General features: G+C 31.8%; 1 protein-coding gene across 1 annotated transcript; it reads left to right on the plus strand.

Annotated features, from left to right (window-relative positions):
- Positions 1–4270: 4270 nt before the first annotated feature.
- LOC147079797 (ADP/ATP translocase 2) lies at positions 4271–10646 on the plus strand. The gene is made up of 4 exons (XM_085944252.1): positions 4271–4508; positions 8048–8309; positions 9066–9300; positions 9873–10646. The coding sequence occupies exons 1-4, from the start codon at positions 4346–4348 to the stop codon at positions 10113–10115; spliced, it is 903 nt and encodes a 300-aa protein (XP_085800378.1). The 5' UTR covers positions 4271–4345; the 3' UTR covers positions 10116–10646.
- The last annotated feature ends 3417 nt before the right edge of the window (positions 10647–14063 follow it).

Here is a 14063-nt window from a genome sequence, read left to right on the forward strand (position 1 = left end):
GGGCCCCTTTGATGTTAGTTTAATGGATTTTGTTATGGCTAGATAATATTTTAATCTTCATTTGTGTAAAAATACTTAATGGTATAATTTAAATGGTATACATACTGCTCACATAAAATATAGATATAAAATAAATTGCACGAAAATCTGAATCAATATGATATTTGCATAGTGTTCCAATATTTAGAGTTATGATGCCACATGTAACTTTTAAAGCCCTCATCTATTATGACATATAAATGTACATTTTTTTTTATAAAAATAATTATCCTCCACTTCCAAAAAAAAATCCTAACGATCTTATTGCCTTACTAAAATGATTAAGTACTTTTAATGTTGCGTGGTCTGTTCCATTTTCCACCTTGTGATGAATTGACACAACCCAAACATTAAATAATAAATGTTAAGTAGGTACTAAAATATTACAAATATTGAATGCGTGTTTCATTTACGTGACAAACTTTAATCCATTTTACGAAATAGATTTAACTATTTATAATAACATATTCTTTAATACGTGTTTAAATTTATCCCATATTTATCTACACTCTAGAACAGTGTTGCACAAACGTGGCCCGAAATGGCATTTTTTGCGGCCCAAAATAACAAGTACTTCATCACCAAATTTTTCATTGAATATGACAAAAATCTCTGTTCGATATGTGAACAAATTATGCAGTAGCAACGGTATATTATAATCTGAATCGTCACTGATAGAAAACTTAATGCTATTTTTTATTATTTTATATGACTATATTTTCACGGGCATAGATTTGCGACCGAACTTCATCTTTAGCTCCGGGCCTGGAGTGGAGGTACATACAGTTTCGGAAGAACAGGTAGGCACAGTATTATCGTTAATTAAAACCAATGTTCACTATATCGAAGTCTGTTTATTATATTTCACATACACAAAGGTTATAAAAGTCAAATTACGAAAGTCCGAAAACACGAAAATCCACAATATTTTATAAAATTTAACAGAATTAATTGTAGCGAAAGATAGAAACACTTGTCACACCGTCTGTGGTGCAGGTGCAGTCTATTTTTAGATTACTGTTTTCAAAATGCGCATTTTAGTGTTAGTTCTCCAGGAATTTTGGCAGTGCACGACGTTTTTGAATCGATAATATTAAAAAATCGCTTGTCCTAACAGAAAAAAATACAGTTCGATTATGAAACATTTGGTTGTGTACATATGAATGTATAGTGCGAGTATAAAGTTCTTTATGTACTTTTATTGTTTTCTAACAAAATTTTGAACCAATTTTCTTCGTGCAAATATGCACTAGAATTATACCTCACCCAGAAGGTAATCCACTTCCTTTATTTTTGTGATCCCTGGGTAGGTACTACTCATCAGCAACATCTTCTTGGCTACGTGTTAAAACTGTGAACTAACATGCTCCTCCCATTTTTTCATTATAAACTAACAAGCTCCTCCCATTTAGTCGACAACAGCGCCTAGAATCGTAGCCAAGAAGATGTTTCAGAAGATTAGTTAACTACATAATATTCTATACTAGATATACGTAAAGTTTCAATGAATTTTTCATTTAATTGTAGGTGTTGTTATTTTGTCGTAGCTGAAATAATTACTATGGATAATTCATTTTTATTAAAAAAAAAAAAAAAAGGAAAAAAAAACGTATTCTAGTCACGATGTCCCGAATCCAACTCCTATAGGTACATCCAACTACTTCAATTCGATTAAATTATCCCGAGACTGGAAACACAGACCGGGATTTATTACACTCCCTAGCACTAGCAGTGCTTAAAATTGGCAAGTATCCATTCGACTGTGGTATGTAACTAACTGTAGTGACAAAGTTCATTGGGACAATATGAAATACAATGTCACATTGCATCCATATTACTTTGACAGGTAGTGAAATATTTTTCAATTACCTTGCTGTGTCACCTATTGTCAAAATAAGATATTTTAAAGCCGTTAATTTCCGAACCCTAGTTACATAATCAGAACAGAATAGGAATAGACTACGAAAGAGTTGTAATAAATTAAATTAAAAATATGAAGGAGACCTACAGAATAAAATATAGATATACCTACCTTTAAAAAAAATAACCCATAACTATACAGATTATGCGTAATTAACATTGTATGTCGTGTAACATAAGTTTTTCTTATGTAAATATAATATTTATGTAGGTGCTTAGGGGAGGATTAGTAAAGTTGGCTAACATCGGACATTCTCTAGTCAATCTGTCCAAAATTAAATTATATTACTTATATTATTATTTTCCCGCATTTTTAAATGTAATACTTATACATGGAATTAAATGAACTTTATTGTCAAATATTGACCGGCTCGGAGGGCGACTTAAATTTAATAACCATAACATGATAAAACTCTCTAAGTTCTATAATAGAACATATAAGTACAAGCGTTTTTCACTCAATATTTGGGATTCGTAGGCAATTACTCTCCTTGTCCCGCTGAGACAATCTGTCCCTAAGTGATATTCTGTTGAGAAAATTTTGACTCAGCATCTAATTCGCTGATTGCATAATACATGTTATATTATTTTCTATAACGTAATAATTGTATTGGTTTCACTAAAACGTCGTCTGATCTGTAAATGCAAAATGTCATAATACTGTTATTGTAAGTACCTGCGTAAGTAAACAATAATCAAATCTGTCGGAGGTCGCTATTAATTTACGGAAAATGACATGTCGGTATGATAATATTATGTACTTAACAATTATCATTATTACGTAAACACATAAACTCGTGAGACATGAAAATCGACGCTTAGTTTTCATTTTATCAGGAAATAAAATACTTTTATAATAAGGAATAATATTATAATCAAATAAATAATTTAAATCTAAGTACAAAATTTCGTTGTACTTCAAATTAAAATAAAATAATAAATAATGTATTTCAAGAGATTAACTTAAGTATTTATAATAATATATAAATTTATTTCATATACATTTCGTATTCACCACATAATAAGAAATATTTAATAAGTAGCTCACAATGTCAGCAAAACACGTGTCGTATTAAATTCTTACGTATAATACATATATTATGTGATCAATAGAGAATCGAATTTTAAATGATTTATTTACCTACTAATTCAAATTTGTCCACCGTGGAGCAGATGCCATGACCCTCGCCTGTTGCTCCAATTAACACACCGGTTTTTTATGATGAGATGAATGGTTATTAACAGATCCTAGATAAAGTCATAGTTAACATTAAGATTTCCCCGCACTGTAGAGAACCATGATATGCTTTAGAATAAGAAAATGTTCTAAAATAACGATCTTATATAATTCGATAATTAATATAATGTATTTACATTAATAGCTATTGACAGTTGTTAACACCATTGAATTGGCGAATGCATTTTTTCTGCTTACGTAAGTACGTAATTTCATCAATTATTTATTACTTTTTCAAATGCATTGTCAAGTTTTTAATAGATTTTCCGGCGTCATGTCGAGCCTACCCTAATGCTTGTTATGTGCACCTACGCGTTCGCACTTCGATTTTCCTCATCTTGGATCAATACAATGTTTAAGTTGGGCGAGTTATTTACGTAACTCATTGACAATGAAAATGTTTCTGAATGACAGTGTTTGTATTTCGGCGCCGGTTTCCATTATCACTCGATAAGAGTATACTTAATTCTATTTGGCATTGGCCATTGTCTGAACATTTTAACTATTTAAGTATATCATGTAGGTATGTATGCGAATATAATATGGATTGAGGCTATACATACAATATTTTAATTACATTTAATGTAAACATTAAGGGAGGCAATTGAATGGTGTTTAGTTTTTGTATGATAGTTTTGTAAACGAAATATTAAATATTAAAACGTGTTTGGCTGAGTACATACTGTTATGTTTTAGTTGAATGTATACGGCAGACGGTAACTTTGATTTGTGATTTTGTTTTAGCGGACAAGGGTATAAAAATTACTATGTCCTAGTTATGTGAAAATGTCGCAACTGCTTTCATGTGTGTATTGTACGTCCTCTAACATTGCCAATAATAAACTAGTATGGCACTGACGTAGGCCACAACGGCTAGGAATAGAATGCCAAACCTGGGACAGACGTCAATTCGTCGCTGCACCACGCCCGCATCAGCCATCTCTCTATCGGGCATTTTATCCGCGGCAAGAAAAGAGAAACGGAAAATATAACGTAGGAGATTGATTGTTGCGCGCGCAACGCTCGGCACATGACTAGAGTAGCTGTAACTCTCCGTAGCAGCCAGTAGCAAGCACCACTCGATTCCCGTGATCCGGTCCTATTGCACGGCCGATACCCTTGCTAACGTTCCCTTACTGAAACCCCAAGATGTCTGGACTTGGAGATCCCGTCGCATTCGCGAAAGATTTTATCGCCGGGGGTGTTTCTGCTGCAGTTTCCAAGACTGCGGTGGCTCCCATTGAGCGTGTCAAACTGCTCCTGCAAGTTCAGCACATCTCCAAGCAAATCGCTGCCGACCAACGTTACAAGGGTAAGCCCTCCTCATTTATTTTACACATTTCGACCCTCATGTTTTCTCATCATGTTTCTCTTATCACTTTGTACAATACAGAATAAACTATTACCCTACGAATTTATAATTGATCATGTATTTATAGGAAAAGCGAAATATGATAAGGCACTTTCTTTTTTAATGTGATAGCGCTTTGGGAGTTTGCGAATTTCCTTTTTATTTCAAATCAATCAAATATATTTTATAATATTAATGAAACATTACTTGTATGAACATAATAATCGATTGAAAAAAGGATCGATTGCCGCGCTTTCGGTCTTATATAACTCGTCCGCCATACCGAGCCCTTACATTACATTATCCAGGTCATGTCGTCTCAATTGGGAACAGTTATGTCACAAATGTGGGCCAAGGTTTGAGCATTACATTTGGCTATATAGAAAAACTTTTTACTTCCATTTTCCATTTACCAATTCGATATGGTGAAGATAATATGATTCAATTACTTACATATTAAAAAAAATATTTTTATCGATTGAAAAGACATAACTAACGTAATTTAATGACATTAATATTATAATGATATGAAACGTGAAATTGGTTGAAATGCTTCTTGTTGTTTCCATTTGGGTTGGGATAATTCATAATTAGTGTAGTTTTTTACTATTGTCAATTTTCATCCTAATATAAAACTAAAGTTTACACCTATAAACTTCAATAAAGGTGGAAAATAGTTTTTAACTTTGTACCCACTGTATATGGTTACTTTGCGTCAATTTGAATACTAGATTAAACTACTTACTGTGTTGTATCTATAAATCGATCAAAGGTGTCAAAGTGATAAAGAAAATTGGCGTTCCTCTGTGAACATGAATATTTTTTTCATTACGAATTACATTATTACGTAACCCACATTTTCTATTCTGTGTTGCCGTACATTTTTCATTCTGCGCATGCGTACAATCCGCGCAGTTTTCCCTTCCCCGCCCGCCCATTCATAACATTGAAATCTTACATAAGAAATCGGCCGGCTAGAATTCAATAATTGGAAAATTGACCATGCTTTTACTGAATTACATTTTTTATCTTTTTCAATTCTTCACAAGATTCTTAAACAATATACAATATCAATTTCCAATACACATTTAATTATAAAGATTATAAAGTAATTATTAAATAAATGTGTTGTGGCCGATTTAATACACTCCAAATGCTACTCAAAAATTCTCTACCTGATACGATTTTGATAACACGTGATAATTAATATGATAAATTATATTTTAAGATTACGCGTGTTATACAAGCGTTGATACTGAGTAATATTTTTCGTACATCAAGCATACTAATCATTTTACTATTTTCCGTATATCTAATAAAATAATATTATCGAGAAGCCTTAGTTTTTGAAGTAAATTGATAAAAAAATCTTTTCGCCTGCAATTTGTACCTACTGCTATCAGTACGATAGCGCATTAATTAAGTTTGCTTAATTTGCATGTTTTTACACTATTTAGTACACCAAGCTGTGATGTTTTTATGAATGAATTAAAACAAAACTGTTTTCCTCAGTCGTAACAACGCCAACATGTGATGAGATGGGCCAAATTATTGTTGGCCCACCAACACCAATTTACTCATTTAAGTATGCTAGATACTAAATACTATTAACATATTATGCACTACTCAGAAGCTAAATGATGTAACTCAGTGTGATATTCTTGCTGGGTTATATTTTTTTGCATCTCTTCGCGTCATATTATTATTACTACACACTCGTGAGCTGCTAAACATTCTAACACTGATCTGTAGGTATGTATATGTTTATTTTAGATTCATTATAGTAGTATCTTGACATTTAAAAACGTATAGATATGTCATGCCATAATGCATCTATGTTTTAAAAAAAAAAAAAACTTTAAACATCTCTCCTATACCTAGTAGGTAGTCGATGTTTTACAATATATTATAAATTTGTTAGAAATACATAATTAACATACTAATAAAATGTATATATGGACGCACAGGTATATATTATGATCTACTACACTTTATATTAAATTCTGATTTTATAGTGAACAACATTATTGTTATACTATAAAACATATTATTATTCTAATTGTTCGTCAAATGTATGTTTAGGTGAAAATAAATCTCAATGCATAACAGTGGTTGTAGAACACATCCCTATATACCTAATAGATTAATTAAAATCATCAACAACCGATTTGACGATGTATGTTTTATACACATTTTTTAAAAAGTATATTTGTCTATTAAGAGTCAATAAATTAAATTCTGTTTTTCCAGTGGTCAATAACAAAAATGTAATGACCTTTTAATTTCATTGGCACAAAAGCGTGAAAAATAATCTTATACAATAATCGATTATGCAATGTCAGATTATGTAAAACTCGATTTTTTTCTAAACATAAGTATATAACACTGAAGGTTGCAATCAGTTATTTGGAAGAATGCCATTTTCTTTCCAAATCATCACGTGGGTTTAAAAAAAGATTTGGTTTAATTTTGAAATACATCATATCTGTCTCTAGGCCATCCAGAGCATTTTTATCTGTATCGCACAGCTGATTTTTTTTAAACTCCAATCATTTTAATAGATAAGCTTGCCGTTAATTATGTACTTATTTGTATTACGACTGGAAAAATTATGTTATATTTCATTTTTTTTTTCAAAAAGGAAAAAATGCATGAATAGCAATAATGCGATGAGCATAATATATTTGAATGTTTGACGTGATAATTTATTATAAGTCAGTAAGTTGTCTTATCGAGGGCATGGAGGTATAAGTAAGTGATTAGGTAGATGTACGTATACACATAAATATGTAGCAGAGTCTAGCCAAGGTAAGAGAGCTAATATTATGTTTTCACCAATTTTCATAAGTGTCACAGCAAAATACATCGGACAGAGAATGTTTACTGAAATAAAAATTTACAATAGTTTTTAGATTCAAAATCTTAACCCACAATCAATCGAATGATTACGTTAAGTGAAAACCCAATTAAAGTCGGCAAATAGTAAAATCTGAATGTTACGTGTATTTTTTACAATACGTTTTTTTATCCCTAGATGAGAAATTTTAAAAAATATTGAAATTTCTTTTTGAATTTACAAATTCGCTGAAGATTAAATTTATAGCTATGTTTGCTGATATATTAACTTTATATCCGTATTTTTTAATATGGTTTTTTGTTCGTATTAATAATGCTGTTGGAATGAAACATGTGTTTTTTACTAGAGCGCCGGATTTTTTTCAGTTTTATTCTCTAGTTTACGATTATTTTAGATAATTTCAGACAACAAATATATCAATAGTGAAGGTAGGAATCACATTACAAAAATATATTATATGTAAGTAATTATTTTACTGGAGAAGATTGCGTATGCTTAGTGGAAAACATTAATGTAGGATGCCAATTTAGTTCTATAGGCCAAGTGAATAAAAATAAGTGAACACTTATATTATCTGAATTGACCCATTTTATACAACTGAAGATCAATTTTATTTGTAATATATATTTTTCCACTTCTCCAGGTATCATCGATGCCTTCGTCCGTATCCCCAAAGAACAAGGCTTTACTGCCTTCTGGCGTGGTAACTTTGCCAACGTCATTAGGTACTTCCCCACCCAGGCCCTCAACTTTGCCTTCAAAGACAAGTACAAGCAGGTCTTCCTCGGAGGAGTAGACAAACACACCCAGTTCTGGCGTTACTTCGCTGGAAACTTGGCCTCCGGTGGTGCTGCCGGAGCGACTTCTCTCTGCTTCGTCTACCCTCTTGATTTCGCCCGAACAAGGCAAGTTTCGTTTCACACAACACTTGTATATTTATATTTAATAATTGTTACTATTTATTACATAATAATCACAATATGCTTATGTACCTACATACCATAATTTTAACCGTATTATTTTGTGCATCATTCTATTTTATTTTATTCATCAATTACTTATATTGTTCATCAAAATGCCTTGCGAATATTTTCATACATCATACTTTAGCTTGTGAAGTACCTACCCACCTACTCAATATGTTATGCAAATATCGATATTATTTAATTGTTTTCATTACATTGCTATAATTATTGCTGGCGAATTTTGCTAACTGCGCGACACGATTTAATAATAATCGCCTTTTTAAATATATACATATATATTATTATTTTATAACTATGTACTAATTGAAAATATTGTCTGCTCATACATCACAGTAATAATTTTAAGATAGCTATTAAGACCCCACCCCATTTTACAGTGTACAATCAATTAAATTCATTTTCAAGAAAATTTAAAAGAAATAGCTTTTAGATACATTATAAACATAAAGAAGTCTGAGGTACTATCTAAATACTATGTAGATGATTTTACAGCTTATGTATATTACTATTTTTTTTAAATCCTTTGTAGAAAGATTGTTAATTCATTATATTATAGCCATAACACTATAGAACTTTTCAATTTATACATAGTACGTACTGAAAAATCCCTGTTATAATTATTATTGTGACGCAATGAATAAACGTATTAAATTAGTTTTTCCTTCTTGGTTACAGGTTAGCCGCTGATGTCGGTAAAGCTGGTGCAGAACGTGAGTTCAGTGGACTTGGCAATTGCCTGTCCAAGATCTACAAGTCCGATGGTATGTCTGGCTTGTACCGTGGATTCGGAGTGTCAGTACAGGGTATCATTATCTACCGTGCTGCCTTCTTCGGCTTCTACGACACAGCCAAGGGAATGCTTCCCGACCCCAAGAACACACCACTTGTTGTCAGCTGGGCCATCGCTCAGGTAAACAATCAATTATTACCAATAAATAAGTAAATAATAAGACTCGTTGAAATTTTCAACAATTAGAATTCGATATCTTTTATTGGTGCAATGAACCTTGATCTCTGGTCGGTTTACCTGGGAAGACTTAGGAAAACCTGTTTGATTGCTTTCTCCATATTTCAAATACGCATTCACGGGATTCAATAAATTAAAAAAAAAAATCGATAAGTATGATATGAGTTTATATTGACGCCACACCCTATGCGATACGGATATAGGGGAGGGAGATGGGATGTAAAAAATGTAACATCACAAAATCTACAAATTATAAACTCATATTCTCACAAATAAAATACTCCGTGAGATTGAAATGGATCGTTTTCAACGATTTTGATTTTTTTATTTTAAAGGGTGGGAGTTATGGAAAAATGTGGCGTTATTTAAAACATTTTAAGGCGAATATAGAGATAGGCCAAAATACCGAAAATATTGTTGCCGTTTTAAATGGATGATCCCATATTATGTAAGCAAATGAACCACGGTTTCTGTGCAGTGTATAAATTGAGACTTACGCGGTTTGTTTTTTTCAGTGCGTGACAACAGTTGCCGGTATCGTATCGTATCCCTTCGACACAGTCCGTAGGCGTATGATGATGCAGTCTGGTCGCGCTAAGAGCGAAATCATCTACAAGAACACCCTCCATTGCTGGGCCACCATTTCTAAGACTGAAGGACCAAAGGCCTTCTTCAAGGGAGCCTTCTCCAACGTTCTCAGAGGAACAGGAGGTGCCTTCGTACTTGTCCTCTATGACGAAATCAAGAAAGTCCTGTAATAGTCTTAGCCGATAATAATTAATTCCTCAATTCGTTTAGTTAATTTTTTTCTGGCCGCTCACATACAGCATTGATAATTATTCCTATAGATAAAATTGCGAAACAAGTTACACGGTGGAGTAGTTCGAAGATGAGAAGACAATATGTGTTAGCTATATGAAAGACTCTTATTACCAATGCTACTAGTATGCACTAAATTAATTTTGGCAGTGTAGTATTATGTGAAATCACTGCTGATATAAAATTGCAATGAGGGTTTCTGTTTCTGCAAATTGCATTAAAAAAATAGAAACCAAAGCCATGTTCGATCGGTTGTATCCATAATTTGATCGATAGTTAAATTACCTAACATTATCCCATTTATGTAGTCGTTTAATTTATTCTGTAACATATAAAAACATGTGATCGCGATTTTAGCCTTTGATTAATTATTTTTTTTAGGAAAAAAAAACAATGTAAAATAATATTCCAAAGAATATTTTTATTGAAAATAAAATTTTAAGCTCGGGCTATAAATGCGATCAAGAAAATGTAAAAAAAAACGTAAAATCATGTTATAGGTTTTATTGTTATATGTGCTGTTAATACAAATGGTGTATTAATGAAAGTTATTACAAAGAAAATAAAAATATTAAATCATATAAAAAGCGTTTTCATCAATTTTCTATGAAACAGTGGAAATTTCCTGACAAGCCGCGGGTAAAGTGATAACTAAGCTAAAAATGAGTTTTTACGTCGCCATAAGTAATATAACTACTTACATAAATTATTATGCTTGAAAAAAGATACCCACTTTGAAAGTTATAAAAACACATACGTAAAAATATCCTAATTTGAAATAATTATAGCACAACAGGGAGAAGTGAAAAAAAATATTCCAATGATATCTTTTCTCAACATAGTGATATCCTTGTGTGTGAATGTTTTTTTTAATAAATCTAATAACATTAATAATAATGTATCCGAACTGTTCAGTCCTCACATCCTAAAGAAATCTCATCATGTCTATACATAAATAAAATAACTAATAAATAACAAAAATACTAAACTTATACATAAATAAAAAACGATAGTAACTCTTGGAATACTATTAACGTGTAGTTAAAACACAAACGTACATATTAACAGAATGTAGAAAAACATTATGACGTAGAATAATGTACAATTCCACTTAACTTTGAAGCTTCAATCGAATCATTCGGATTATTCTGATACAGTAATCATTGGTCTGTGAAGCTAATAACAATGTACAGAATTTTGAAAAATACTTCTGAGAAAATATATTATAACCAATAGAAAAAATCGTTTGGAAAAAGTAAGCCACCCGGCTGGAATCGAACCAGCATCTTGGGTTTACCGCATTATCCTCTATGCTACGAGGCGACATACTAATTGCGATAATTTTTAACTATTGGCCTTTTAATACCTGCCCATCAGAGCTCTTCTAAATCAAGCTTCTTTGGCAATCGATTTTTGTTTATTAAATCAAAGTAGGTACTTACTACTTCAATTACTAACCGACGTCACGGATTTCTCCAATATTTTGATGATGTAACTTACTTGAACTTGGTAATAATTTTTAATTAACTACTTCTTTTATTCAACGAATAATTCACATGATTTAAGAATGTACCATTCTAGTTATTGATCATACATAATTTTGATTCTGAGAAAATATATTATAACCAATAGAAAAAATCTTTTAGAATAAAGTAAGCCACCCGGCTGGAATCGAACCAGCATCTCTTGGGTTTACGCCCCGTACCGTCCGCGCATTTTCCGTCCTTTTTTTCAAAAGATTTTTTCTATTGGTTATAATATATTTTCTCAGAGTGTTTTTTCAAAATTATGTATGTTCAATAATTAGAATGGTACATTCTTAAATCTTGTGAATTATTCGTTGAATAAAAGAAATAGTTAATTAATAACAATGTATCTAAAATACAATCTGCAATCACCAGTGGTTTTTATTCATACTTTTTATTACTTCTTATACTTCAAGTTTTCCTGCAATTCGCTTTTTTCGACACATTCGTTTTTGCATACCTGGTACCTGGTAATTATTTAAAATAATTAAATTTCATAACCACGCATGCAACAGAAGAACTGGATTTACTATTAATTACAGATACCCTAGACCAGTGGTGCACAATCCATTTGACAGAAGAGCCGCAGTGGGTGCAAGTGTTGAAAAATATATATTATTATAATACACTTGACATATTATATTTTAATTATTTTTAATTTAATAGTTACATAGAGTATACGTTTTATAACTTTGCAGTTTTTTGCACGCTTTACTATACTGATACGCCTCTTTGCCTGATTATCTCGCATACAATTAGATCAAATGATATTTACTTGTATATATATTAATACATAAATAGTACTAATATTAGTAATACTAGATAGACAGTTAATAAGTGTAAAAAAATATTTTTAGAATTTATTACATCATTTTCATCCTAGAACCGGAGTGCAAAGTTATCTACCAGATATCGATTTTGAGCCGCGGGTTGTACATCACTGCCCTAGTCTATAAAATATTTCATATATTTATTTTTTAATGGGTATGTTTGTTTGATTTTTCTACTCATTCGAATATTTTTATTTTACCACGAATTGGCTGAACACCCTTAATAATTCTATGATAGCGCAAGACTTAATGGTTTAGAAATCGTAGAAGTCAATCAAAGCTTTGTGGATTGTAAAAATTCAATGATATGCCAATGTAAATTACACGCGAATTTACCCAACAAGTGGGATCGTAACCCATGATCTACCGATTAGAAGAGCATTGCACTAATCCCTGTTTCGCTGAGCTAGTTTTTTTTTAATAATGTCGATAAATGGATTTAAATACAAGCAAATGAATTAAATTAAAGTAAATTCGCGCTACATATCAATTAGTTGCGAAGATGTGAAAAAAAAATTCATGATCCAGCCTAAAGCCAGTTCCGTACACCGATCCGTGGAGTGAGAATATTTATATCTTAATTAAATAAAAATAATAATTAGGGAATAAATATAATATCCTAAATCAGTGGTTTTCTAACTTTGTTTCATAAAATACAATGGAGTGGAAGAACGTGTGGTTTAAAGCACCGTATGTGAAATTTTCGTAGAAAACGTATTTTTTTATTAAACGTTTGAGTTGTGCACGCCGCTCACGCCCCGCCGAACGCTGTCCACTCAGGCCTTACTTAGGAACACATCGATCATCCACATTTCCCGTGTCACATTGTATTTTTAGCGATGGGTTTGATTTATACCGTTTAGCACTCGTTAGTATATCACATATGTATACATATTGTACGGTGTATAGTTCAGTTCGACATCTGACTTTTAACGGTTAAAGCGATCGGCGAAAGTTCAGCTTCACAGAGGTAGATCATCACAGATTGACCGTGCTTCATTATCATATTCGTATGCAGTTCGCCCTATCACACTTTTCACAGTGAAATTTTATATCGAAAATATATGGCCGTATATTAAAGACCGTCTAACCTCTTTGGGTCGTATAGTACTGACATAAAATTCATGCCTAAATGAAACACGGTTCTTGTCGGTTTACACTTTACAGGAAGCCAGCAGCAAACAAATTTTGAAAATAGCCGATATACTGGATTATTTGTTAAGTTATATTAGGTTAGGTTAGGTTCGGTTTTCATTCTTGAATTCATAAATTTTGCAAAATCAGCTATGAAAATTGAATTTGTCCATATTGAATTTAATAAAATTGGAGACAAGAAAAAGTTCACGGTGAATTGTGCCACGGTGAAATGTTTTACGTACAATTTACATGTAACCTATCGAATTAGTTTCGAATTTCGATTATCCTGCTCGTCAACCAAGGTTCTAAGGCGTGTTTTTTTTTTAATCTCTGTAGGTACATCAGTTAAGTACACGTGCTCAGGACATTTTTTCTTAGATATGTACATCTTTTG

Source organism: Rhyacophila brunnea, unplaced genomic scaffold, assembly GCF_057557595.1.
Source record: "Rhyacophila brunnea isolate RB1 unplaced genomic scaffold, BYU_Rbru_1.0 scaffold_1, whole genome shotgun sequence".
NCBI lineage: Eukaryota > Metazoa > Arthropoda > Insecta > Trichoptera > Rhyacophilidae > Rhyacophila > Rhyacophila brunnea.

Bases quoted from the DNA above. Each gene is read 5' to 3' on its own strand.
- LOC147079797 (XM_085944252.1), top strand. From the start codon at position 4,346: ATGTCTGGACTTGGAGATCCCGTCGCATTCGCGAAAGATTTTATCGCC. The intron at 4,509-8,047 runs GTAAGCCCTCCT...CCACTTCTCCAG, and splicing joins TGCCGACCAACGTTACAAGG to GTATCATCGATGCCTTCGTC. The intron at 8,310-9,065 runs GCAAGTTTCGTT...TCTTGGTTACAG, and splicing joins CTTGATTTCGCCCGAACAAG to GTTAGCCGCTGATGTCGGTA.